Source organism: Anser brachyrhynchus (genome assembly GCF_964034855.1).
Source record: "Anser brachyrhynchus genome assembly, chromosome: 14".
Taxonomy (NCBI): domain Eukaryota; kingdom Metazoa; phylum Chordata; class Aves; order Anseriformes; family Anatidae; genus Anser; species Anser brachyrhynchus.
Genome location: NC_137709.1, coordinates 4936199 through 4964119, shown reverse-complemented (window position 1 = coordinate 4964119; position 27921 = coordinate 4936199). Strand labels below are relative to the sequence as shown.

The window sequence follows — 27921 nt, the reverse complement described above, 5'->3', positions numbered from 1 at the left end:
TGTTTGATCTCTGAGATGCTCTTTGCTATTAAGGAAAAACATGTACATCTCCCCTAACATCTCCCCCGCTGCCTTTCTGTCCTATCAATCCTGTCTTTTTTTTTCCCACTTTGAAATGGGGAAAGAGAATGCATTTAGCTGTCATGTCAAAAGATTTATAAACCTATTGCTTTACAGACAACTGAAATTTTGGAGCTGAAAATAGTCTGAGTACCCTTGAAAGGATGTGTTTGGCTGTTTGGGAATGAATTTAGCATCTGGAAGAGGCAGCTGAGCAAAGTCAGTCACTTCATTATGACTTTCGGAGCTGTTTGCAAGACTAGTGATCCTAAAGCAGCCAAATAAAACAAACTATTCATCAAATAAGATGCATCAAGTAAGCAAATGAACACGGTTAAACAAATCGTGGTGGTAATTTTGGTAATTTGTAAATTTAACGTGCACTTGCAGAGCTCCACAGAATATGTTGCATTTTGGAAAGGCGTTTGCTGAGCCGTGCGTTTGGAAGCAGTTCGACGCAACGCGCTGGCCCAGGAGAAGGCTTCAGTCTACAATGAAGTTGTTACTGAAACGTTCCCCAGATGCATGAGCAATATATCATTCCCTCTTTGCATTGAAATAAAAACAATCATTGCCACTGAATCCTGGGCTAGAGCAGGCCCAAAACATGGCAGAAATGGGCCATAACAAAGTTTGTCTTAGCAACTTTTGTGAGCGTTGGCTTGTGCCATCTCTTTAATTGTGCCTGTTCCCCAGCTTGTGCCAACCACCTCCGAGGCATGGTGTGTGCCAAAGAAATGTCAGCACGCTTTCTGGTATCTCAACTATGTTTTTACACGTGCCAATATACCTATTTTTTTCTTCTGGTCTTCCTACAGCTGTTTTGTGCTCGCTCTCATTGCTGCCTCTGCTCAGCATCCGCGTTCCCAGCCTGCAGCAAGCTCTCCTGCGCCCCAACTGTGGTCTCTGCAGCTCCTTCACTGGGGCTGGCCATGAGCAAGAGGCTGCGTGTCTCTGTGGCCACGTATCCGAGAGTTTTGTCTTCTCATGGCAGCTGTAATTAACCTCTGCTGTGCGCGTTAAAATATTTCTTTATTATGGGGATACCCAGAGGCACGTGCAATTGGTGCCAGCATCCTGCCTGGAAGTGCTGCTGCTCTTTGGTTTTCCTTAGCAATGCCTTTGCAGTGTGCTCCTGCTCATTAGCTGCATTCAGGCTTGACGTGGATTAGTATTAAAGCTGGAAGTTTAATCCTGTAGATGGAGGCAGTGGCAGATACAAGTGTTGCTCTTAATTTAGTCATAAATTGCTCTTATTTAGCAGAGTTCTTGAGTGTGCCATTGAGACCTCGGCTAGCGGTCTGAACTGCAACTGCCTCGGCGTGTTTCCGCTGGAAGTGGTGCAGTGCGGGTCAGGAACACGGCAGTAAAAGAGCCGATATTGTCTGGATCATTCACACTTGCTACAGGAAACGCCGTATTCTTCTCAAGAAGTGAATATGGCCGTAGCACGTGTTGGTTGTCTATATAATGGAAACTATTTTCCATAAAGTTTCCTATATTCCTTTGCTGGAAGGCTCTCAGATGGGTGGGAAAGCAAGCTGTTTACACACAGCAAGTCTGGTGTCTGCCCAGGGTCATCAGAGAAAAGGCAACGGTACCTTCAATTCCACAGTCAGAACGAGGAGACGCTTGATCACATCTTCAGCGTGGTGAAAACTCGAGGTCTGGGTATTGCGTTTCAATGCAACAAATTCAAAGCCTTTAAAAAGAAATATTTTTTCACCCTTTACATCTCTCTGTAAAAATTTTTCATCACTGATTTCATTGCATTATCAGGACTAAAATGAGAAACATTGCTTACGAGCAAATATAGCATTTGAACGGGGGCCAGGAATTCCTTTTACAGTATAAGCTTTTGTGTGAAATAAAAGCCAAACAGCTGCTCACAACTTAAGTCGGAGTAAGTGATCTAATGCTATTGCTCTGGTCTCAAATTTGAGGCTAAATTGTTTCTTTGCCAAAGACCTCGTGCCAACCTACCTGGTCCCAATTTGTGAGAACAAAGTACATTGTTTCTGCTGCTCCGAGAGTGAAATATTTTTATTTGACATTTTTTCCATCATAATTTCACCCCTGATGTAGGAAGCCTCTACAAGGTTGAGACTCTTCTCGCCTCTGAGTTATGTCTCAAGTGGGAAAATATCTCTGTGCCAGGCTAGTCCAGTGGGACGGTTTTATTTTAATATATTTGGAGACTCTTGGCCATTAATGCATTTGGCATTTAATGTATTTTCTGCTTTTCTCCTCAGTTCTCATTCTTTCTGCTGGTACTTCAGCAGTGCCCTTCATCGGCTGCTCTCCAAGCTTTCCCTGGGACACCCTCCCACAAGAAACCTCCTACCAGGAGCCAGCCCTGAAACCTGCCCTGCAGACCCCTCCAGAGCTGAGCACTGGTGGAGCACTGAGCCTCTTGTCCTCAGGGAAGAGCTTAATTTGGGTCAAGGCAGGTATTAATATACCCAAGTGACTTAATGAAGGGTACCTGTGAACTTCGGAAGCTCCTAAATGCAGGAGGTAACCAGGGACTGGTGCATGCGGCGTGGTTGCTTTCCAGTTGTCTAATTCCTCCGCCACGCAACCCCACGTGGATGTCGTTGGGAAGATGGAGGGAATGCTTAAAATAAAAACTGTGGCTCGGTGGTGTTTAAACTTAAACCAATGACTTGCATGCTTTAGTGGGGAAAAAAAAAGGTTAAATTACCGAGGAGAAAACTCTCCCAGCAATGCAAAAGGCAGAATATTTCCCTCCATGCTTGTTAGACACGGGCTGTGTCTGTCAGATACACCGTTACGTACTTGCCTGCTCACAAAAGGTTTTAATTTCCATAGAACCTAAAGAGAAATTACTTCATACTCGCTGAGTTGTGCTGGGAGCGTACCGCTAGACCTTAAGTTCCTGTAAGATTTATTGTGAATGTATCTGCAGAAGGGGGGAAAAACCCTGTGGCCAAGAAATGCCGTGGCCTTTCCCATGATGGCAGTGGCCCTGGCTGGTATGGGTAAAACCTCCGAGCAACTCCAGCCTTGTTCATCGCAGGGCAAACCAGAGGACTTACGTGCTTGTCTGGATTACGTTTATTTTAATAGAAGCTAAAAATGAGGAAATCTGAAGCATTGTATGCGTTGTATTTAGAAGCTTGTATTGTTTATTGAGCATTTTTCTATCAAAAACTAACTGCAATTTTTAAGAGTTTGGGAGTGGTGTGATGTGCACAGTGTAAAAATTTACGTGCAGAGAAAAGGGGAAAAAATCCCCAAACTCACCTGGTCTGTCTCTGATGCATTAAACCAGCCACCTGATTCGCGTGGGGCTTTTACCTGTGCTGCGTCTGGCTCCTTTCCGTCCCACCAGCTGCTGGTTAGAAGGCGTTTTCCTGACAGCGAGCAGCATCATTTCGTGCCTGCTGCCCCTCTGCTCAGACACATCTCTAGCTCCCCAAGGTCACAATGGCGTTAATAATAGCTCTGCCCTGCGTGCCGAGCGGCGTTTTAACAGCATTGCTCAGGGTACCTCTCCCAGAGCTGTTCAGTGACACAGTTACTGGTAGAGCGGAGTTCCTGATGGCTGAATCACGTTTCCTTTAAATGGCACTGCCCAAAAGATCACCCGTCTCGTGCGCTGTGCCTGGCACAAGCAGGGAATCGAACCGCACGCGGTCAGCGGTCGTCTCGTGCACTGCTCTGTGCTGCGGCACAGTTCGCCACACCGTCCCCTCCTGCAGCTCTGCGCCGTGGTCCCCTGGCTTCAGGGATTTGCTGGTGGCAAACGACGCGCCACAAACCTTGGGGTTTTTCCACGGAGATGCAAGTAGTGGGTGTACCTGCAGTGCCTTCATTTATACCTGCGCGTGTTCGTGCCCCAAGGTCTGAGATGGTGCCAGGTGCTGGGTGAGACCGGTCCCAAAGCCCTGCGCCCCATCCCCGTTCCAGGAGCCCCTCAAACAGCCATGCCAAGGGAAGAGTCGCTCTATCTGTGTGCAGGAGAGGACTTCATTTTCCTCTTTTCCCTGCTGTCGGTAACTGGCTGCTTGCAGATGGTCTGCTTTCTTAGAGGGACTTGTGGGATTAAAAAAGGGCAATGTGAATCCACGCACATCCCGTGTTGGTGCTCAGGCACGTTGGGAGGAGGATCATCTGTGTCCATCTTGTAGCACTTTGCAGGACAGATGCCTTCTTATGAAGTCACTGTGGTAGTTACGCTGAATGCTTTACGTTGAGAACAATTATTTTGAAACAGCCAACATTGTTCATGTCCAGAGCTTAACGAGATTTATTTGTGTAACCCTGCTGTCAGTGTGATAAAACATGATTTATTTATTTTCTGTGTAGTACGATCTTTACTTAAATTTCACAAGGGCTTCATCAACACCGGCTTGTTGCTCATCACCTGGCCAGCTTGCTGGAGACCGCAGGCTTTTTTGGGAGCCAAACTGATGTAATACCATTAGGTTTTCAAAATCAGTCATCGGCGTTTGATCCTGGCCAAGTTCAGCGTAAAAATAGAAACTCCAAATGGCGGCTGCAGTCAGGTCAGAGCAAAACTTAAATCCCCAGCGGTGTATCCTTCAGCTTCCCCTTATCTGAAACATCTGCTGGAACATGCGTGTGCTGGTGGGGTCTTGCTTGCACCACCATACAGAAGAAACTATTCCTAGCCACGGACCTTCCTCCTCACGTGTGTTCTGCGTGGAGGGGATTTGGCTGTGCGGTTTTGATGTGGCTTGTTTCACCGGGATGCGCTTTTGCTTTGTTATTTGAGGCATGCAACAACGTGGAGCCTTGGCCCGGGGTTAACGCAAATAATGAAAATAGAAACAGCTCCCTGAGCTGGCCGTGGAAGTCTTTGATGGGCTATTCTTGGCCCTGACTATTCATTACGATGATGCTTGTGAGGAAGCGTGTAGAAAACGAGGCAGAGGAGGAGGAAGTGCTTTCTGCATGCTGAAAACTTGCTGGGGGGGAGGAGAGAGGGTTTGCAACAGAAGAGAGCTGCTGCTTTTGAAGATCCCAGGAGGAAGAATTTAAGAGCTCTTTTAAAGACGCTGAAATTGAGGCTTGTAATAGTGCAGCATGGGATGAGCTTTGAAACAGGAAAACTTTGATTTTTATGTTAAAGTTTATTGGTAACATGGAAGCTAAATCTGTCGGTGATATTAGTGTGATCGTTGTAGACATGCTCCTAGGACCCGCTTGGCCCCATCCATCTCTTGCTTTATGGTTTGCACGTGGCAGATTGAGCTCTTGGTTTGGGGAAGCTGAGAAACGAAGGGTGGGGAATCCTGCCCCAATGGGCACCAACCAGAGACTGCATCCTCAGATGTGCTCCCATAAAAATAACATTTAAATGCAAAGTATAAGCTTGTTTGCTTGAAGTCCATCGTGTATTTACTCCTGTGCAGTTACTGGGATCTTTTCTAGGTCTATGAGGAGCGGGGTTATTCAGCTGCTCTCCAAGTCCTGTCTTGCCAGTTTCTCTACTGCAGTTTGTGCGTATTGAGTAATATGGAAAATGACAGAGACTATTTTACATTTTGCTGTGGGATCCTGGATCTGGAACAGCTAATTCTGATTGTAGATAATAAGCATTAGTTTTGAGTACTTCCGCGCTCCAAAAATGCAATTCATCAAAACCCAAGTACTTTGTGTCAGATCTGAATGTTGCACTAGAGATTTTGTAATCCAACATGTCAAACTTGTTTAAATGTGAGCTCGTAACTGAAAGCCAAAGGAAGCAATAAGTGCTTCATTATCTTGCTTACCTTATAGAAGTGTCTTACAGTTTTTTGGGGAAAAGAGAAAACGAACGCGTTGCTGCAAGCAAAATGCGCGACCGTTTCTTGGGCTGTAGAGGTGCTCCCAGCGCATTGCATGAGATTTTTGGGTTTGCAGGCAGGCTGGTATCTTGTAGGGTAAGTTTACTGACTGGCGCAGAGCAGTGCTGCACCCCACCTGCTGAAGAGCTGGGCATCTCTGTCCCTGGGGACTTCTTGCCTCTTCCAGGAGGTGGCTCTGTGTTAGCAAGTACTTCAGCAGAGAAGAGCCTACTCGCATGTGCCTTCTGAAAGAGCTGTCCTTGGGGGTATCTGCTCGTTTGTTCCAGGCTATGATTTTCTTAGGATTTTTTAAACTTTACTAGGTATTTTGAGCATGCAGAAGCACATAGGTATGATGAACAGAGGTGGTCACTGTTCTCATAAAGAAATGCAAAAGCCTGTGCGCCTGTGTGTAGGCGCCTGCCTTCTGAAGGGCTTTCAAAGCTACCGTCTCTGCCCAGGATTTGCACTGAAGCAGCTGCCTCAGCGCAGATGTGTAAAGCTGAAATCTGCCATATAAACCTTCCCACCTTGTATATGGCAGCCCGCACAGCTGCCAAAACGTGCATCCTCTTGGTTTAGAAAGGAGGCGGGGAGCACTCCGTACATCTGCTCCTGCCCTGTGCCAGCGCATTATCTGAAAGTGGCCTGAGCAAGAGCAGCCATAACAAAAGGCAAATAGCCCGTGTTTGATGTGAGTGCAGTTGTGGCTTTATTCCAGTCACTTCTTAATTTATGTTTCAAATTCAGTTTATCTTCATGCCCTGGTGACTAAACAAAAGAGCTGTATGTGCTTGACTGTTTGAAGAAACTGTCTCTGGGTGTGGGGAAAAAGGAAAAAAATGATTTAAGGGGGTGTGTGTAGGGGGCGAGCAGCACAACCTCACTTGCCTTAAATGCAGCGTGGTTGGCGCTTTGGTTTGTTTCAACATGTGCCTATATATCATTTCACTCTGAATGATCTTGAATATTATTTTTCCCTTTGTAACAAGCATCCACCCAAGGGAAGAGGAGCCTTTGTTGGCTACAGCTAGGAAAAACACTGAAACACCCCAGATTTGCCTCTGGTCTTGAGTTGTGCCATCCCAGGCTAATGTATCTCTCGTGTGGGTTTTGTTGCTGGTGGTGAAGGTGACATTCAGGACACGGACTCGCTCTTTCGCCTCGTGTAGGGATGGTTTAAGGCTGTTTCCCCCAGCTCTGCGCCCCATCTCATCTCACTGGGAGCCCCTCATTGTGGCTCAGCTGCAGTTAAAGGAGAGTTTGTGGCGTAAACCTTTGGTGCCCAGGTGCTCTAGCCAAAACACACCACCTCGAACGCTGCCCAGTTGTTCCAGCGTGGGTCCTGGAGCAGCCTTCTTCCCCAAGAGACTGAGCACAGCTCCCCAGCACGTGGCGAGGAGGATGCTTGTGTGCATCCTTGCTCAGGCAGGCTGCGTGGAGGCATATGAAGGGAAATAATTCCTTGCTTGTTAAGTATCTTGAAAGCAACTGGATCACATATGGAGCTGCAAGGAGCTTTCCTCCATGAACAACCAGAGCTTGCTTTCTGGGTGGCTTTTCTACTAACATAAACCGTAGCCCAGGACTTCAGAGTTTTTAGGGCTCTTGGACCAAATTTGAAATGAATCTTGAATTTTTTATTTTATTTTTTTTTAATTTGGAAAACCTCCGTAGACTGTAGGTGCTGCATGTTTCCAATCTGTGTCTGGTATTTGCTTTGAATCTTTGGGTCCGTTGGAATCCGGAGCCAAGAAGGTTCATGCAAAACGTTGTGACCCAAAACTGTTTAATCTTCGATCTGTGGTCTCAGAGTCTGCAGTCCGGCCTGAATACCTGATGAGTATCAGCTGAGCAAGCATCGCAGAATCTGACTTCTGTCCATGAACCATAAACCTTTTCCCCAGGGAACAAGAAAGTAAATTGGCCTTTGTGCAGGAACAGCCAGCTAGAGCGGGGCTGCAGCTTCCTAGTGCTCAACACCAGGCCCTGCGGTACGCTGCAAAGGTCTCCTTCCTTCTAAGTAAAGCCATATGGGAAAAGAAAAAAAAAAAAATAAAATAAAAGGCTTTTCTGAGAGTGGCCGAACCAACCAATTTGTTCAAGCTATTCTTCTGGTTGGCTCATTTTTAACCGGAGGAGAAAAACCAAAAAGGGAAGATTGAAGACAATTTGAAAAATGGCAAAAGGGAGGAACGGGAAACAATGTAAACCACTTCAAGCTCACAAAAATGAAAATTAGAAGAAATGCCAATTGCATGAGTGGGCGGGCCCTCCAAAATGGTGTAAAACTTGATCTTTTTTTGCTGGCATTTAACACCCACCTTAATTTTGGTTAACACCAATTTACCTTATGCCCATCAGCAAGGCAGGTGGTCATAACGTTCATAAACTCATGCAGCTGAAGTAACAGGGCCCAGCAATGCAGCTTCCCAAGTTCGGGAATGTCAGATTTAATTTAATTTTGAGGGGCAAAATAGTGTTTGGTACGCGTGGTGCAAGAGACCTGCTTGCCCTGGTCCTGATGGATTACTGAATTTATAGAGTGACCCAGTTTGCATTTACTCAATTTGCAATGGGTAAATTAGTTCAAACAGGGATAATTTACTGCCCTGTGGAGAACTGTGTTATTTGGGCTCTTGACAATATCCTGTGAGCTGCAAAACCAATGTTGACTTTAATTTTTCATTTGCTTGCCCGCAGTAGATGATGCGCGTGGCCACTACCCAGCAGAGCAGCCGAGCCAACCCCGTCCGTCTGCTGTGAACTTTTAACCTTGTTTCTGCAGCTATTCCTTAGATGCACCTATCACCTCTTCCTCGTAACGGCTCCAAATAGCAATGTATTTCGTGCTCTTCCTTTGTCTTTGTGTTATTAAATCTGTCATCTCCCTGGAAGGCTCGTGGCGTTGTCAGGAATCGCGCGTTGTGCTCCGCGCTCGGGCTGTTTAGCTTGAACGTGACACGTTGTTTAAAAACAGACCGCTCCATGCTCTGTGTTCGTTCTCCTCTCCAAGCTGTCTTTCATAAAAATGTAAATAAAGAACTCCCAGTACTGATACAGCGGGGCTGGGACGGGTAGGAGAAAAGGCCCAGCGATTGCCCAATTGACATTAATGCAACATAAATCTTAATTATATTGAACAAGCATCAGGCTGCAGGGTCTGAGCAGTCGGAGTCGTTAGGGAACAGTTTACAGTTAGCATTTATCTTCAAACAAATTCCCAGGCCTCCTTGATTTCCACTGTAGCCTCCTAACGGGGTTTGAAACTAGACACATAGCTTGGATGTAACGTTTAATGCTATCTGGATCAGGCGGAGATTTTTCTTCCGTCGCACAGGCACCAGTCCACCTGAACGAGCCCTGGTGGTGCTCAGGTGCAGCTGCGGCACCTGCGGGCGTCCGGCACCTGCCGCCACGTACCTCGTCTCATCCCCAGCCTGGTGGCAGCAGCTCTGCTTGCCAAGCTCCTGCAGGTATCCCCCACCACGATCTCCGTTGTGCAGACTGGGCTTGGCCGCCCACGGCCCGGGGCTGCGGCTCGCTGCCGAGTGCCCCCAGCCGCCCGCTGGAGGTGTTGGTGTCCCTCCTGCTCCCTGCTCAAGTTCTCTCAGCAGAGACTTTTCCAGATTCAGCCGTTGAATGGCAGCAGGATTCTTTATGTTCAGTCCACATTGTTTTTCCTGCTTTTCCAGTTCCATTTCTTTGACCGATTTTTTTTTTTCAGACAAATACAGCAAGGGGGATGGAAGAGAATGAATTTTATTTTCTCTCTCATCTTTGATTTGTCTCAATGGTTGCTGCGAGCGTGCTGTACTCATAGGTCCAGGTGTTATTTCTTTTCTTACAGATTCCCTTCTGGAAAAGATAGACTGTAAAGAATTACACGATGTAGGCAATAGTCAATTTTTACCTTATGGTGTGAAGTAGTAAGAAATCCCTTTAAGTTTACTACCCATTTTTGTAGTTGTTTAAACAGAACGTTTGGTTTCTCACACTCGCAATGCTCGGGGCCCAGCCTGAGCTTTATGGGAGCTCGGCACGCTCTCGCCCTCTAGCACCAGCCCTCCTCTAACCAAGGGACTGCGAGGGATTCAGCCAGCCCCGCGTTATGAGCAGCCCCCGCAGCGGGCGCAGGGGGAGGCCGGAGGCTGCTGCAGAGGCATTTAGTAATGACGGGAGAAGGAGAGGACGGGAAGCAACTCCCAGCAGTCGCACAGGGCCTGAGCTGGGCACCGGCGCGCTCGGGGTTGGCCCGTTCCCGTGGCTGGCTTGGAAAGGGGCTTTTCTGCCCCCCAGGAGCCTGCCAGCCAGCTGCTCGAGGAGCTCCCATGGATGTTTTCTACCAACCCCTTGCAGGGTGTGCCCTGGGCTTGTACCTGCGAATTGTCACCTCCGTAGGGAGAGCGGGGACTGGCGTCCTGCCTGCGGCGCCTGCTCGGGGTGTGCTGAGGGACAGAGGGACGGACGGACGGACAGAGGGCTGGTGGGTTTACCCCGACGTCAGAGAGAAGAGCCCCAGGCTGCACCTGGAGGTCCAGTCACACGTTTGGGCACAGAAATGTTTATGCAGAAGGGGAAATCTTGATAGGAGCGCAGGAATATCTAGGGATCTTTGTTTATTGTCCTTTGCACCTAAAAGCTAACAAAGCAGCAGAAGGCAGAGGGAGCAGGGTTGTTTCACGTATAAAAAGTGAGCCCTTGTTTTTGTTAATGTTGCTGACACCCGGTAAACGCCTCTCCAGCGCTGGCTGACCTCCCGCAGAAGGCTACCAGAAGCGGCTTTTTGTCCCCCTCTGGCCACGTGTGTATTGAGGGCACATGGAAGCTGCCAGCTCCCAGCCGCGGGAGCCTGCTTCCATCAAACATTGCAAAACCTTCGCCCCCAGCGCAAAGGATGCAATGTTACAGCCGCGTCGGGACCCGGGTGCTCAGCTTGGGCTGCAGCGGCGTTGTGTGTTCTCGTTTACTGCCCACGTGCCTTTTGTCCTTGATTTAAGGACATGCTGCCCCGTGCAGCTTTTTATTGACCACTCAGCTGTTGCTGCCCGGTTGGGTAGGAGAAGCAGCAAATGTTTTATATCTGAAATAGCAGGTGTACGATGGGGTCTGGGCTCCTTCGGCAGTCAACGTGGGAACTTCTGACTTGGATGATGGTTAGGAAGAAACGATTTCTGTTCCTCGCTTTGATCGCTGTTGTGACTTGCAAGATTGCAGTTGGGTCCTGGAGCACTTAAGACCCTGTTCCCTTTGCTATGTGGGTAGTGACAATTTCAAAAGCTGCTTCCTAGCTTACCTAGAAGCCTTGCCCCTGGTTTTTTGCTAAAGCGATGTATTTTGACTAGAAGTGTTTGGGATGGTTTGCAGCCTGCTGTTTATGGTAGCCAGGGAGCCGGGGAGGGCAGGCGGTGGTTTGGATGTAAAGGGAAGGGCTTGTGGTGTGCCCTCTGTCCCCTCTGCCCATCGCTAACCCTCTGCTCTGTTTCCACAGGCCCTCCGGGGAGGCGAGGGAAGCCCGGACGGCGCGGAGAGCCCGGTGAGCATCACGGTCACCCCACCGCTGTCACGGGGCAGGGCACAAACGTCCCGGTACCGATACCATCACCTCTATCTGACGGGCTGGCTCCCGGTTAAACCGCAGACTGGCCTCATTGGGGAGTCAGATTTTTGCTAAATGCTGGTTTATATTAATACTCCTTTGTCACTTTGGTGTCTGGTGGGTTTTCTTCTGTCTCGTGGACTGGGAAAGCACCGATGTTGTGTCAGCTGCGGGGCAGCGCTGCTCGCGTTCTGCTTTTAGGTTGGAGAGGGGAGAGATGTGGTTGGCACTGCGCTGTCTAAGGAAAACAGCGCCTCAGTACAGGAATTTACCTAGAAAGCTGCAGGTAGTTTGCAACTACCCCTACTTATCAGAAAACAGATAAAATTGTACACATATTTTCTCTTAAGCTGTTGAATTTTGAGTGAATTAATGGGGACCAGGGAGATTTTTACTTAGGCGGGAGGCTGCTCTGTGCTGCTCGTTGGCTACAGCAAATACCCAGCTGGGTTTTCCAAACACAGAGCTTTCTGGCCATCAATTTTTACTTTCCTCTCTGGGGAGAGGGAATCAGGGTTTTGTTTTGCAAGCTATGAGCTGATCTCTGTAGAAGACAGACAGGCATTTCCCTTTTCCTCCATCGATGCTATTTCATGGTGTTTTCTGAGGCATTTTTGCTCCTGAAGTATCGGGGATTACTTGCAGCCAAAAGATGGAAACTGCCCTCGCAGGGACAATGAGGGATCCCGGTTCTCTTCCTTAAACCCCATTTTCCCAACAGTTGTGCTGTAGGAATAACCACCAGCTGGCTTTGATTTTTGTCATGTATTTTTGAAACATAACTGTGCTCCGTAAAGCCCTTATTGGAGTACAACATTCAGCCGCGGTGAGGACTGCCGATGAATCTGGAGTATTTATACGCAGGTATTTATGTAAACATTTTCCAAGGTGTCCTCCTTGTCCATATAAAAATCTGGGAGGCAGCTCTGTTGCTCACAGCGCTGAGCTCAAGCGTGCAGTCTCCTTCTCCCTGCTTCTGAAGGGCTACTCTCGTCACACTGCAGCACACCTATGAGTGCTACTCGAGCAGCTCCGTACAGACGCCAGCCACCTCCACGACGGGTGATACACTGGCTCCTGCGTGCCCACACACCCTCAGGGCTGGCTGTGGTGGTACGCCCTTGAAAAACTCCAAGCAAATGCAGAAGGCAGAGCGATTCGTACCAGATCAATGCTGTCATCGGGTCGTGGCATCTCGGAAGGCTCGCTGTCGTGTACCGTCACCTGGGAGGTCTGATGTCGCATTGCAGCTGTCTGAGCATCCGTCTGAAGAAGCAGAAGGCTGCCAGGGAGTCAGTGCAGGACCAGCAGGAAAACGAGTCATGAAATAAAGATGCACAAGTTGTTAATAATTGATATTTTTCTGATTTTTTTTTTTTATAATTGCAAAGGAAAATCAAGGAGAGCGGGATATCACTGGGAAAGGGAGAGCCACAGGGCACATGGCAGCAGCGGCCATTTGAACTGATTTCTTCTGAAGCATTCGGCTGGCAGCAGCAAACACCGCCGTGCATCACAAGCCACACACGTGTGCACGAACACTCGGTGGGGCAAAGCAGCTAAACCCAACTGGTGCGATGCAGCCCCTGCAGACTGCTCCGCTCTGCTGCGGATAGAGGTGCGGAGAGCAGGCTTCCCTCTGCATGTTGGTTTTGGCTGAGCTGCCAGATGTTTGTTTTCATAGAAAGCCTGAATATATATTTCTATATTTGTTGGAGAACCTGACCACACATAAACCAGGTCCTTGTTCCTGTGCTACAGCTGATAAACGTGAATAAAACTTTGTTTGCCTAGGATGATAGCATCCACCCCCAGGGACCTGACGTGGTTATGGTCTTACAGCCTCCGGACAAACGCTGTTGAAGAGCCAGAAGGCTCGGTGCTGATTTCGGCCCTGCCAAAGGGAGCATTTCTTTTTTCTGACAGTCGTTGAAATGGTAACGTTGAAAACCTTTTTCTGATTCACATTGAAACCTTCATTTTATGTCTTTTATAAACAAGCAGAGAAACTATTAAGAGATCATCCTGTCCCTTTTCAGTCGCACTCTCCTGTTGATTTAAAACAATTCTCAATTCTACTTTTCTTCTGCTCTGATGGATTCAGGTCATAAAGGAAATTAATCCAACAGCTCTACATTTCTCTAAGCTAGGAATTTGTCATCTTGAAAGCACACCGAGCCAACTATTCTCTACTACAGAAAGAAACAATACCATTAAAGACTCATTTTAAGCTAATTCTATATAAAACTGAACCAGTTGGACTGTTTTGAAATGGGGCAGCGTGGTTGCGCAGGCTTCAAAAAGGCCTGAAAACCTGAGCGTCCTGTGGCGGCACGGTCGTCCCCGCTGTCATCTCCTCGCTGACCGTAAACACGAAGCCCAGATACGTCGGGGAGCGTTCCTGCGGCTGTCAGTCCAGCTAAACAAAGCCCGGAGTTATGGAGTCGGGCGGTGCTATCTGACCCGCTTTATTTACTCTAGCAGCCAGCTGGCCCTGGGAATCTCCCCTGCGGCTCCGGCGGGGGACCAGCCGGTGCCACGGGGCTCTTGGAGCAGGTCACTTGTGCCCCTGGCAGCGCCTGCTCCGCTCCAACACGTCCCCAGCTCCGTCAAAATGTGTCAGCACACGCCAGTTCCCACCAGCCCTTGAAAGCTTTCAGCTAAGCTGGATTCCCTTGTTTTCATAAAGATTGGTCCATGCTGGGGTATGGCCGAAGGATGGATGAATCGTATCCAGGATATGGGAATTTAATCTGGTTACGTGTCCAGGTCTCCGTGTAACTGGACTGTGGGCTGGCAGCTTGATCCAGAACTCAGAATCCCTTCAGAACAACCGGGAAGAAAACACATCTGAAATGGGATGTCTCTGACTACATCTTTACTCCCAGCACGTGAAGCAAGATCTGGTTCTGGACGTAAACCTCCCGTCCTGACGGCGTGGTGAGGGCAGTTGGCTGTTTCAGGCACAGAAATTGCCTATATGGGTAGGCCTGGAAGGGTTATCGTTATTTGACAAAGTATTTCTTCACTGGAAAGTGTTGACTTAGCAAAACTGCTGTCTCTGGCAGCGAGTTTTGTTTACAGAAATTTTCTGTTTCAGAAACACTTGTAGGGAAAAGGTTTTGAAATTTTGAAATGGGATAAAACGTCCTTCTCCCCCCACCCCAACTCTGTTTCCAAATTTACATTACACTGCAGTTGTTTCTTCAGCTTGAACTTCTAAAAAAAAAAAAAAAGTTTTGGTACCAAGTAATTTTTTTTATTATTCTGCTACATCTCTTCTGTTTACAGAAATATCCCAGTTTGGAACAGGGGAGACTCTAAAGCTCTTTTTAAGGAACGAGAGCAAAGAAGTTTCTGTGCAGAGAAACATGACTTCTCTCCCAGCCCTACACGTACTTAAGCCCCATATTTTACCCATTAAGACTCTTCCAAGCCTCTTGGCCATGCGATTGTACAACCGTAAACGTCCAGTTGTTCTTATTCAGTCAGCGCATGTGTGCGTGCGAGTAAATCGTAGAGGGCTTTCTATTTATTTGGGAATTTCCAGCGCTCCCTGCGCTTTTGCCATGATTGTTCGTGTGCGTACGCCATCGTAGATGGAGGAGTGCTTTGGCTTCTACCGAGCGTTAGGAAAAACCTCATCTGTCCTACATTTGCTCTCAGCAGCAAGCCTCTTTGCTAGAACGTGCGCCCGCGCTGAGGCACGGAGAGGAGTTACCGAGGCCAGCAGGCAGGGACAGCCGCTCCTTCCCGGGGGTGCAAAGCTGAGCCGTGACTTCTGCGTGCTGCAGCTGTCCCCTTCCTCCTTGTCCATGCCTTAGTTGCTCCCCTCGCAGCATCCTAGCTCAGTAGCTGTGTGTATAAACACGCAGCACGTGTTTCTGTGGAGATATTTGTGCGGGCATTCGTGAGTTTTTGGGTATGCAGAGTAACGTTAATGGCAGTCAGTCAGGAAATCTGGGTCGCTTAGTTGTAAAAGTTTCTATTTTCCCCTCCCTCTGGCACAACTGTTCAGATTCCTAAGGAATCTTTTGGTGTATCCAAGCATCTCTGTGCCCTGGCAGTTTCGGAGCCTAGCTGGTCCCCTAGCACAGCAGTAACGTGCTGCGCGTAATGGAAAAGTGTGGCAAATTTCCCTCACTACAGCAAACCAATCATAGACCAAATTTTATGCATTGCAACTTATTTTGTCTGCCTCCTTTTCCTTCTGTGAACTAAGCCCCTAGGTTTACTTGTTATCAAATTTCAGATGTACAAAAGCTATTTCCAATTCTTATAATAATTTCTAACTGGTTTCATTCTTTAGGGCTTTAAAAATATTCGATCTACTCAAAATTATTAGCAGGGAATTCTGGCAAATTTCTTTAAAAAGAGCACGTGCCCTGTGCCGTGTGCCTGCACCTAGGAGGTGGCCGGGTCGGGGACAGCCCCTTGGCACGCAATGAACTTCTGTTTGCCGCTGCCTCGCAAAACACTTGACTTGCTTCCACAGGAGACAGCCGTCTTGTGGCTGAGCTTTTAGAAAATACGTTCTGCAAGCCAGCACGTGATGTTGTTCTTAGAGGGGAAACAAGTTTGGTTCAATAGGTTTCACTTTAAGCCTTAGTGAAGATTTACTGGCCGTGACTGCCGCTAAAGAGGAGCCTAACTCCCCAGGCGTCCCTGGGGAGCATCCTCCGTGGCATCTACAGAGAGCCCCCAGCTTTGAGCCTTGCATTTTAAAGGAGCACTTGCCTGCATGCGCTGGGAGAAAACGGTAGCTGGAAAAAGGAAAAAGGCAGCAAATTCCAAGGAGATTATAATTGGTAGCTGATTGAAATCCCATATTAAAATAATTTCCTGGCCGATTCTTATTTGAGACTTAGTTTTTACTTTTCTACAAAAGGGCTTTTGTGGGTAGCTTGGCATATAAGGGAGTTAATAAATCAGGTTTATGATTCTCAGTTAATAAATTGGCCGAGATCCATTGGCTTCTGTATTCACAAGAAATTAAACCAAAGAAGGCACGCTAATAGCCCGTGTGAATTTTAGCACTGAAACTTGGCTGGCCCTGGGTAGGGGGCAGATCTGGAGGTCGTCGCCTCCTCTCCGTGCCCCCCATGCTCTTGGCTGCGTGCAGAGCTGGCCACGTTAAGCTGAGAAACACGGGTTACTGGGCTGATTTTTGGCAGCAGGCTCTGCCCGTTGTTCCCTGGTCCCAGTCTTAATTCTCAGGCTTTCGGGGGTTTTCTTATTTAGCTTTTCAACATACGATTTTTTTAAACAAACTTTAAAAACATTGAGTATGTGTTAGCCTGAAACACGCTTCTCGTTGTATGTTATAGAATAATACGCGACGAAGAAAGCTGTTTTTTCCTCCGTTTTAATTTTTCCCACATTTTTTTCTTTTTTAATTGTGATTTGTTTCTGGTTTGGATCAGACGGGAAATGGAGCATGAAGGAGCCCAAATCGGAGAGCTTTAGGATGCCTCACAAACGGGAGGGAAACATGGCTTGCATTAGGCCGGGGGCTCAGCGTTCACCTCCGGGTAGCGCCGAGCAGGGCGAACGCTGGGAAAGCTGCAGGAATCCGTCTGGCACGTGGCGGGGACCCCTGCCCTGCAGGGGAACGCAAATTTTTGTTATTTATTACTGTTTATTAACTGCCGCTAACCACAGCTTCAGGCTGTGATACCGGTACACGCAAACCCACTGTAGAAGGTGTTTTTTTCCCCCTGGATTTAACGCATCGTGCATCAGCCGCTCAGCTGGCTCCGAGCACGGCAAAGCCCCCAAGCAGGATGCACAGAGCATCCTGCACGTGCAGGAGCTTGGTTGTTGTGACATGTTTTGAGGTCGGGGGCCTGAATGACAGTGACATTTGGGATCTGTGCATCGCTCCGGACTCGAGGGCAGCCGTAGCAACATCCTCACCAGGTGCTCTGTGGTTGCACGTGGCGCTCTGGGTGCTGAATGCGAGCAATGCCTCGTGAAGTGCCCAGGGCCTCGCACGGGGCAGAGGAGGGAGTCACGCTGGGAAAAGGGTGTAGGAACGGGGTCTCACAGCTGCTGTAAGTGCTGCCCTGCCACCAGCGGGTGAGACGGTCCCGCACGGGAGCGGGTGGGTGGCGTTGAGTGCGTCCAGAAAGTCATCGCGTTGGGACTGAACTGAGAAGTACTGCGACTTCCTGATTTTTCCCCTATTATGTGCTCTTTTTTTTTGTAGATTATACTTCATAATTAAGTGACTCTTTTCTTTGTTTTTCTTTTTGTTTTCCAGGACCTGCAGTAAGTATCGTGGATTTTACTGTTGGATCAACAAAGTTAAGGCTGCCCCTTCCCCCTCCCCTTCCTTTCTGTGTCGTTGCAAAAGCACAGCATTTTTTGGTAGAGGTGTGTCTGGCAGCACAATTGGTACCAGATGCTGCTGTATTTTTTTCACAATTGTAGACAAATGGTGTGGGGGGAGTTTTTAAATGTTTAACTTGCTGCCCTCGGGGACTTCCAGTAATTTTAAACCAAGCAAATATTCAGTAAAGAGTTTTCCCTCTAGAGCGTCTTTACTCAGCTTCCATTTAGCTGAACGAGTGCTGTACTAATATTTTAACGTTTTGGTGGGATTTTTAGTCCTAAAGCTCTGTCTTGCTTTTCTTATCTGTTGCGTTTCCATCGCTTAGTATGGGTTTGGTAGGCTCGCAAAGGGGGCTGGAGGGAAAGACGTAGCTCGCTTGCTTCTCTTTGAAGTCTTGGGGAGAGTAACGAGCATTCCTCCCAGTGCGACCAGAAAATTTATGGGGAATTTGTTGTTTGAAGGGGTAATAGTTGAAAATGTGTCAACTCCTCTTTCCAAATGTTCAGACGTGCCTTGCGCTGTGCCACCACCGCATCCAAATCTGATGTTCTCCCGCTGCTTTTGGAGCGAGAATACAGCGTTTCGCTTGGGCCCTCTCAGCTGCTGAGGGATTTTTAAAGAGAATTTATGGGCGTTAGGTGCTTCTGTTTTCCTTCTACCTTTCTTCCCCCAAAGCCGGAGGAGGAGGAGAGGTGCAGGCTGTCGGCAGCCACGTGTTCCCTTGTTCACCGTTGCATTAGCAGAGATGTTTCTTCACGTCACTCTTCTTATAGAGCCTCACTGGGTTAAAACAGGATTGTTTCAGGGATAAAAAAGGAAAAAAAAAAGATTGCTAACTCTTCCTGGGCTAATTAATTTCCAGCTTTGTACATCTGTTTAGAGGCCAAAAGCTGACAGGGAAATGGATGTGGAGCACAGGGGCTGTCACAGCGCCATGGCTGTGCTTCTGCCGGGATGGACGTCGCCACCGGTGGGGTTAGTTCATGGCTGTTAGCCCTTGGAAATTTTGCTTCTATTTCAAGTTTATTTTTTTTAGCCCAAAGAGGGAGTTGAGCTAAATTATTATTTGGCCAGGTTTTGAAGAAGCAAATCAGGGAAATTTAAGACTTAATGGCTTGGACTTGACCGTTCTTTGAGATCTGAACACATTTGCACTAAAAGTTGTGCCCAGCACTAGCAATAAATCCAAGATACTGACTGGCTCGAGAAACGCAAACAAACGAATTTTCCCTGTTAGTTTGTGTTCCAAAACTTAGTCTGTCAATGAATTAATTTTCCTGTAAATATTCCGTAATTAAAAACTGCAACAGAGCCTTTCTACCCACACAATAAAAATGACTCCGTGGGTTTGTGAAATGTTGGTTCTGGGGGCATTCACGGGGCGAGCACCATCCGAAGGGGAATGGGGTAAAGTCCTGCAGCCGCGTGCTGCTGGGGGGCATTTCGGGCGTTGGGGCCGGGCCCTGCGCTGCTTCTGCGGGGTGGTGGTGTCATTCCTCTCTGCAGCTCATGCAATTCGACTTAATTTGAAAAGTATTTTTAATTTCTTGCTCAGTGGCAGATTACAAATGAAGAGGATATAGGCTATTCAAATCTCCATATATATACATATATATATATATGTCTTTGAAGGGACTTCTCATAAATTACTTTGGCTATTTAAAATGGGTTTATTTAACCATTTCAGCTCTGCTCCTGCTGTTACCAGGGGCTGTTATCAGCCCACACACGGCTAACTGTGTTACGCTTCTTCACGTGTGCTCTGCTCACTTCTGGTGTATGCGGCGTAGGCAACATATGGCGCACTCCTAATTTTTCTTTGTCTCTCCTTGGTTTCGTTTCCTGGTTCCCACGGCACGATTGAATTGCAAAGGGAGCGCAGGGGAGATTTAACACAAACAAGACATTTTTCTCTCCCCTTGCCCTTCTTTAAGAGACAACTCCTGTTTTAGTTCATTTACAAAAATAATAATAATCCTGCATTTTTAGTTTAAGTAGCGTTTGCCAGGGACTTCTTTAAACATAATATATAATAAAAGTCCTAGAACCCACAGAACCACAATATTATTTTATTTCAACAGTACTGCATTTAACTCTATTAGTTTCTTCTGTTTCTTGATTTTGGCCATAAGGAGTTGATTACATCTTACATGTACGGCATCACACGCTGCTAAAACTGTATCCTCAATTCCGTTGTTCCCTGGTAGCAGTTGTTCTGGTATTTCATTTTGGCTGTCATAAGCTAGCTGTGTATATGAAATTATTAGAATTTGTGGTGCAGGATTTGTGGCTGTTGGATGATTGATCATCCTGTCTGTGAGCGAGGGGTATTCTGCTGCGATGTGCTATAAAACCTCTGTTTCAGAGGGTATTAAAATCACATGCTGGGTAGGAAATTTCTACAATTGAAGGATAGACTTACCACATAGTGTAATTAAACATTTACAGTCCCAGATATTAACAGACACTTTATGTATTAGCATGCTGACTGGGGAGCTCACCAGCGAGAGAGTTACAAGTGTTTCCTATTTGTGTGTGTGCTCCAGTGCCATACGTCTCCATAAAAATCTCACTGTACGTTTTATCCCAAGACTGTAATTTGTTAAATAGGTGGTTGTTGAAGTCAGTGTTGTTTCTGGATGAATCAATAATGCTGCGGGAGGCATTCAAAGCTTCGGGGCACTTAGCAAGAAGCGAGAACCACCGTACCGCGTAGGAGCCAGCTGCCAGAGCTGCTCATGCCATAAGAAATGGATGAATCTCCCTGCGTATCTGCAGCACGCTGACATAACCTATGTTTATAGTAGCACATGACACTGCTGTACCAGACACAAGCTTTACTGCCTACTTGTGTACCAGCTAATGCTTAACAGCTCCTTCCCGGATATCTGCCTTACGTCTGGCTTGCAGCAGGCTCTCTGCAGCCCCGTGCAGTGCCGCCAGCGTAGCTCCTGGTATATTTCCAGCAGCTCGAGCTGTAAATGCCTTTGGGAACCCTCCGAGGGGAGAAGAAAAGGCGAAATACCCTGGGTGGGTTGTATTTTTCTCTGCTGATCTTGCAGGTGTTGTTAATGACTTACGGTCTCTCCCCGTAGCATCCTCTTCTTTCTGCTTCATTGCAAACAGAGGTGAGGTTTAGCTGGGAGAGCCTCATCCTCGAGGAAATGAATCGGTCCGAGAGGGGGAAACCTGCACTGGCCCAGGTGCTGCAGCAGGAGTTTAACACTCAGCAGTCAGCAGTGAAACCTCTCCCCAGCGTGTGGGATGGAGCTGTGGGTGCACAGCCAGGATCTGGCCGATTGCTGGGGCAGCGGGGTTGGGTGCGAGTTGGCGAAACCCTCGGTAAGTAGCCAAAGTGAAGCGCAAGGTCGAAGTCTGGGGAAATGGGCTGTAGGTGTGACCTTTTTGAGAGGAAAACTTCCCTGAGAGGTTCCTCTGGAGGGAGCTCAGCCCTGGGGCCAGCTGGGGAGCTGATGCCCCCGATCCTACCTGCTGCAATGTGCTGTCGTGCTGCTACGGGTGCATTGACTGACTTGTTATCTCGCTTGTTCCCCACCACAGGGGCAGTCAGGACGCGATGGTTATCCGGTAACTCTGCTATTCCTTTTATTTTTATTCTCTTTTAATCTGCACTCTGTGATCCTATCTGACTTTTCCATGACACTTGATTTTCTTTGCGTGTCTTGATCTTTTTTTTGCCTTCTTTCCTCCCTCTTCATCAGTGATAGCCTTTCGAGAAGTTCAGCCCTAAAACTCAGGAGCCTATGTAATATTCTCCAGTAATGGTTACACGGGTGAAAGGCTTGAACTCTTTCATGGTATTTCATGTTTTTTTCAGTGGCGATGAATTTCAGATGAATTTCACAGTAGGTTGGGGCCCCACCGACCGTTTGTGAGAGAAGCAGCTTGGTGTAAGGGGCTGGAGGAGAAGCCATACGGAGGTCAGGAAGGGGGGGACAAGGGGCTTTGCCTCCCCCAGCAGCACCAGCCCGCACCAGGGGGCTCACCGTGCCCGTGGGGCCTTGGCAGAGCAAGGAGGGCTCAAAAACGCACAAGCAGCTTGCTGGGAGCTGAGTTTAAGGGGGGAGACCTTGCTTCGATCGGCCCATTTAACAGCAGTTTTAGGGTGGCTTCCTGCTCTTGCAGGATGTGGCTAGCCACTGATGGATGAGCAGTGCCCTTGACCGGAGGTAGGTTTGCCCCCTTCTTCTCTGTGTTGGTGACATTCCAGCAAAGCTTGCGCCTGTGGTTGGGTTGTGGAGCTCTGAAAATCAGAAATGCTGAGATGAAATAGCAATTTTTCCCTAGGACAGAGCACGCGCCCCAGCCTGTCCTGATGGGTGGCCCCAGCTCTGTGCTGAGTCCAGGTCCCGGTGAGGGATTGTGCTGCTGCTCCAGCTCTCCTGGATGGTGCTGAGGGCTGACAGTGACCTCCAGCTCTGCCGCCACACGTGCACTAGGAAAACAGCTTTAACATTGCTAAAAGATTTGTTCATTCACCCCCCCTCTCCTTTCTCCCTGGGACCTGCAGTCCAGACAAGCTCAGATGCTGGTTTTATTCCTGGCTGTGCAGAACCGTGTGAGCCCAGCCCAGCAAACAGCGAGTTACTGCACCTACGTGCCTGTGGCTGCACTAAGTAGCTTTATCTAATAAGGAGGTGATAATAATTGCATTTCCAAAGCAATACATATACCTGAAGGGCGAAACTCAGCATAAAGCAGACTTCAGAGTCTAATTCAGCAAAAGCATATGGAGAGACTTTATTACATCCAGTTGCTTAGTCGAACTGATTTAATTAGTTCCCTTCAGGCTGATCAAATAAACTCTGAGCAGGTAAAAATTCAGCAGATGGGTTTGGTCCTCATCCCAGCTGTGGTTGCCTCCGTTAAAGAGTTCAGGGCTGGCGGAGGGGGGTGAGCAGGGCTCCAAAGCTCAGCCTGCGCTGCAGGGGTGATGCTCTGGATGTCCTCTTGGGAGAGCGCTGCCTGTGGGTGGGCGCTGCCTGGGATGGAGCCGGGCACTGGCACGTCTGGAGGTGTCTCTAATGTGGCAAACCTCAACCCAGTCCTGTGAGCGGATGCAGGGATGTTGTGCGTTGTTGCACGCATTTCCTGATCGTTTCTAAAATTTCCCTCCTTCCGTGCTTTCTGCAGTTCCTTACCAAAATTGCGTAAAACTTGAACTGTGAGCAAATGCAGAAGTAAAGTGGAAATTAAATGGTGTTTGGGATCAGAGATGGATGTGGTAACGCTTCCACCTCCTGGGTAGCAGCGCTTTGATTTTCTTTGTGAGCTGCTGGTGTTTAAGCAAGTTGAAAATAATTGAAGCTTTACTCGGATGAAGTGAATCAGAGCTCTAGAAACAGGCCCGAAGACAAAATAGCATTCATAAGATGCTTTTAATCTTTTGATAGTTAACATCATAAGGGGGGGGGGTATGGGCCCTAAAATTAAATTTTACTGCAGAAACAATTTCTACTTTATGAGCTCTGTAGGTTCGTTATTGTTTTATAAACCCCAGAGAACTGGTTTCTATTTTTAGGGTTACGGCATGCCCTACTATTACTGCAGTAGCAGACCTGGGTTTGTTGATTTTTTCCAGTCTTGTTCATCTCAGTTTTGAAATCCTGTGGAATGTGGATCACAACATGTCTAGTGTAGCTTTGTATGGACCGAGGGATGCACAGGTCTGTCTTCTCCCTTTCTCCCCCCAGTTTCAGCCAAATTTGACAGGAGACTGTGGGGGTTAGTTTACTGTGAACTTCTGATATTGGGGCAGGTTAAGGGAAAGCGAGCATTTTTGATGACTGGTGACAAGGCATGAACGTGCGCTGCTGTACGTGTGCCTCTGCTCTACCAAATGCTTCGAGGGCGCTGCGGATTGCGCTGGGAGTCTTTCTGTTTCTTTTCTGAAAGCTGTGATTCTGCCTTCTGTCAGCTCCCTTCCCCGCTCAGGTCTGCAGGGTTCAGAGCATCGACGTGCGAAGCCCAGAAGGTGCTCAGCTACCCCAGCAACAGGGAGAGCAGGTAGGCTCTTAGACGGTTTGAGCAGGTCTTTTAATCCAGCTGGGCTTTTAGACTTATGTTCAACAGCTAAGCATGTGCCAACAATAACGAGTCTTGCTCTAAATCCCTTCTGGTTTTGAGTATCAGGATCAAGTGAACGAAGTGGAAATAGAGCAGGAGCCCTCTGCAGTTACGGGCTTTAAGTGCAGCGGCTCAGGTTGTTTCTCCGAGTGAGCTGGGGCTTGTTGGCCAGGCACGACCCTGGTCAGGACAAGCCTTTGAGCTGTGTTAGTGCAGCTGCATGGGGGGCACGGGGGCCCTTTTGTCTCTCTGGCCCCGGTGTTCAGTTCCCATCTCGCTCTCCTGTGCTGGATGTCATCGTCACCTGCAGCCACGTGCAGGATATTGCTGGGACTGGAGCAGGTGACCGCCTGCTGCCCCACAGTCCCTGCTTCCAGGCCTTTCTGGGATGTTCACCTGCAAATTTTGGATCAAGAGGGACAGGGATGTCATTCTTAATAACTTGGATAACTAATATATTTCTTCTCTAAACTCCTGTGACAAAGTCTGCTCTGGGCTGCACAACACAGTGGAGGCTGCACCGTCCCATCACTGGTGTGTTCGCAGGGAAGGCAGCAAGGAGAGAACCTGCTACCGTGTTTTGGATAAAAGGATGAGATGAGGAGGATGAAGTCTCAACCATCTCTGTTCAGAAGGTCCAGAGCACACACGGGGAAGCTGTGGCTTCTCTGAAATGTAGCCAGTGACTGCAGCACGGGGGGCATTTGTGTACGTGAGATCCCAATGAGCCATTTTCTATCAAGGCCATTTTTCTATCAAGAAATGCAGGACCAAGGCAGTGCCACTGCTGCCCTGCCAAGAAATACACAGCGTTTTGTGTGCAGGTTGGCCCCAGGCAGGCAGAGTGCTGCGAGGACTGGGTTAGGAGGTGCAGCGGGTGCGGGGGGATGCACGGTGAGCTGCCCGGTCTCACCGTGGGGGACCGTGGATGGGCCAGCACCATTTTATGAACAGGGCATCGCTGTGTCCATGAGCACCCGGCTCAGGGACTTCCTATCAGCTGTGGGGACGGTGCTGGGGCTCTGGCTGTCCCCGCTGTGCGTGCTGTGAGCGGGCACAAGTGGGTGCTGTGGTTTCCCTGCTGCCCTGGAAGCATTGCTGAGCATGGCCGTGGGCAAGACACCAGCTACTGCTGCTCAAACTTCATTGTCTCGCTCTGGTGCTCCCCTCGCCAGTATTCTGAAGAGATGACAGCAGCCTTTGGATCAGATTGATGAGCAAAATTTGGCTGACGCTCCCGGTGTTTGCCAAAAGAGTGCCCAGCCCCAAACCGAAGTGCAGCCCCAGAGTTGGATTCGGAGTTTTTGCACAGCTGTGCTGGAGCAGAAGAAAAGCAGATGTGCAGCCGAGATGACGACCAAAATGTGTTTCTTGCCTGGCAGAATGAGGCGCTGGGGCTGTTCCTGGGACTTGCCCCGAGCTGCGCTTTCCGGGATGAGGATCCCCCTGAAGCAGCAGTGCGGGTGAGCAGGAGGGTGGCAGCATCAGAGCTGGTGTCGTCCCCGCACTGCCCGTGATTTAGTGGCTGAGAGGGAACCCACGTGGCCGAGCAGCTCACCTCGCCGTGCTGCGTGCTCGGCGCGATGGGGACACTGCTCCTCAGAGCTGCGGAGGAGCAGAGGGGCTGGCTTTGCAGAGGGCTGGCGCAGGGGTGCTCTCGGCTGCTTACGTTAGCGGCGCGGACAGCCGCATCTGGGGAGGATGGAAAACAGAAAAATGAGGACCAGATGGAAGAGCTGTACTGGAAGGAGGCTTTCCAGCTGACCTTTCGGTGCAGGCGGATCTTCCCATTATGTAGCCGCTTGCTGGAACTAAATAATCCATGGAGGGAAGACGCAGTGGCTGGGTGGTGCCTTTAGCTGCCTGCCCTCGTCCCGTTCCCCTGCCCCACGTGGGGATGGTTTTCTCCTTGCCTTCAAACTACTCAGCTGTCCTCCTGCACAGTGTTTCTCCTCTTCCCTAGTGAGCTGTTGCATTTGCTGCTCACCAGAAACCGTTTCCTTCCCTCTTCCCATCCACCAGAGAGGCCTTCTGGAGCCCAAGTCTCTGAAGAGTTTCATCTGCCTCTAACTCATCTCTCCCAAAGTCAGTCTCCACTCCGGCATCCAAACGTGACATCCCGAGTGGAGAGTTGTCACTTCAAGTGGGAAGAAACCAAAGGAACGAAGTTGATTAATGAGGCGAATTACTTCATGTGCATGTCTTCATTAATAAAAAGCAGAGCTGGGAATAGGCTTTGCAGAAAAATTGTGATACGAAACAGAGTTGTCTCCTACTTTATACGTTTTCCTTGGAATAATATCATCTATTTTTAGTTGAGCAGAGTGTTATTCATTTGGTTCATCTAGCGTATGTTTGCCTTTGAATTTTGGAAATCATTTGTGTTGCCTGAAAGAGCCTCAGCGTTGTTCTGCCCATCTCTTGCAAAGGTGGGAGCTCTTCAGGGAGGCAGGGAAGGAAAACGCCTCAAGTTCTGCGTGCTTAGAAGTAAGGCAGCTTCTTACTCAAAATAATTCAGTATTGAGTAACAACATCCTTTTCTAATGACCAGTAACTACACCATGATGAGTCAGTGGAGTTCTGGTAAAGGAGAGCATCTCGTTTTCTGTTTTTTAACGATGTGCTTTGTGATAGGGGCCCTTTGAACCCTCGTTGCGTGCTGGCACTGTGCTGGACGGTCTCTGAAAACAACACACTTTGCACTGGTGCACCTTGCAAGGAATAATTGCTCAGTCACAACTGAAATATTCTTGCACGGGGTATTCTCACATATTTATGGTCTACCTCAGGCTAAGGAGCTAAGGAGCTGGTGGGGCTAAGCAGCTCAGCATCTTCAGAAACTATTTTGGGAGCTCTGTGCAGTGAGCTAAACGCTCAGCTGTTGTGCTTAGAGCTGGAAATGAACTTGTAAGGATGATAAACTCTGGTTTTAATTAATTTTCAAGACAAAAAGTGAAGCCAAATGTTATTTCTGAGCTGATGTCTGAGAGAAGGAGTTGGGGGAGCACATGCAGGAGGGAAGCTGGTTCCTCCACTTGCAAGACCCCAGCACAGCAGAGCAGCACGGCCCTGGCTTTGTTGGCATCTCCATTCCTGGGCTTCAATCAAATGAGTTTTGGGGTTTCTTCCCTAAGCAATTAAAAACCTCAATTAACAGATAATTCAGCAAGGGAAAGTCCATGTAAGCTGTTTGCGTGACCCATAAATATGCTGTGAACGCAGGCTGATGTGCAGGAAATGAGGAACACGTGCCAAAGCCAGCTCTTCGTGGGAGTTTCTCCATCTTGTTGTGGTCACTTGGAGTTTACCAAAAAGCTCCAAGAGATGGGTTTAGCTGGGTGTGTTGGGAACAGCAGCTTAACCCTTCAGGAGGGCTGCCAGGAGCGGGAGACCGTGCTATGTAGGGCAGAGCATGTGGATCTCAGACTTCCCTTGGCTTTTGCAATAGGCAGACGCTTTCTAGACCATGGGTGCTAGCTCGTGTACAGACACAGAGTGCCTGTATGTTGCATGGGTGTTTTGGTTTGTTGTGCATGCACATATTCTAAAAAATAAATAATATCCGACATCATTAGATATTTTCGAAAACTGCATCATGTAATTTGTATCCATCTCCAAAATGGTTGCCATTGTGAAGCTCAGTTTTCTTAGTTTTCTTATGACCTTCATCAAGGTCGTAACTGTTGAACTACAATTATTGCCCCTAATTACAGGGTTCAGTCCTGTGTTTGTTCTTGCGAGTGTCTTTATTCGTACATATTCAGACTTCAAGGATACTTCTCCCAGTAGAATCCCAAAAGACAGAAGTAACAAACATTCATTTTACAAGGCAAACTTTTTTAGTTTCAGTTTTTTCATTTTATTTTAATATCAGTTTTGTGGCCAATTCACATAACTATTTGCCTAGCGGGGATAAATTCTTTAAGCAGGGAAAGCACATCCAGTGTGTTCTCCTGTTAGGTCTGTTTACTGGCTCTCTTCTGTGGAGACAACAATGATTTTGTAAAGAACAGCTCTTAAGGCAG

The 27921-nt window shown here is 48.2% G+C and overlaps 1 protein-coding gene across 6 annotated transcripts in view; it reads left to right on the top strand.

Moving 5' to 3' along the window:
• COL23A1 (collagen type XXIII alpha 1 chain) overlaps nt 1–27921 on the top strand; it is a 173851-nt gene that overhangs the window by 112693 nt on the left and 33237 nt on the right. For all 6 annotated transcript variants that reach the window (XM_080555049.1, XM_080555048.1, XM_080555047.1 and 3 more), the window contains 2 exons: nt 11368–11412; nt 17738–17850. In XM_080555049.1, the coding sequence (XP_080411175.1) occupies nt 11368–11412; nt 17738–17850 (158 nt within the window). The remainder of the gene's footprint in view (nt 1–11367; nt 11413–17737; nt 17851–27921) is intronic.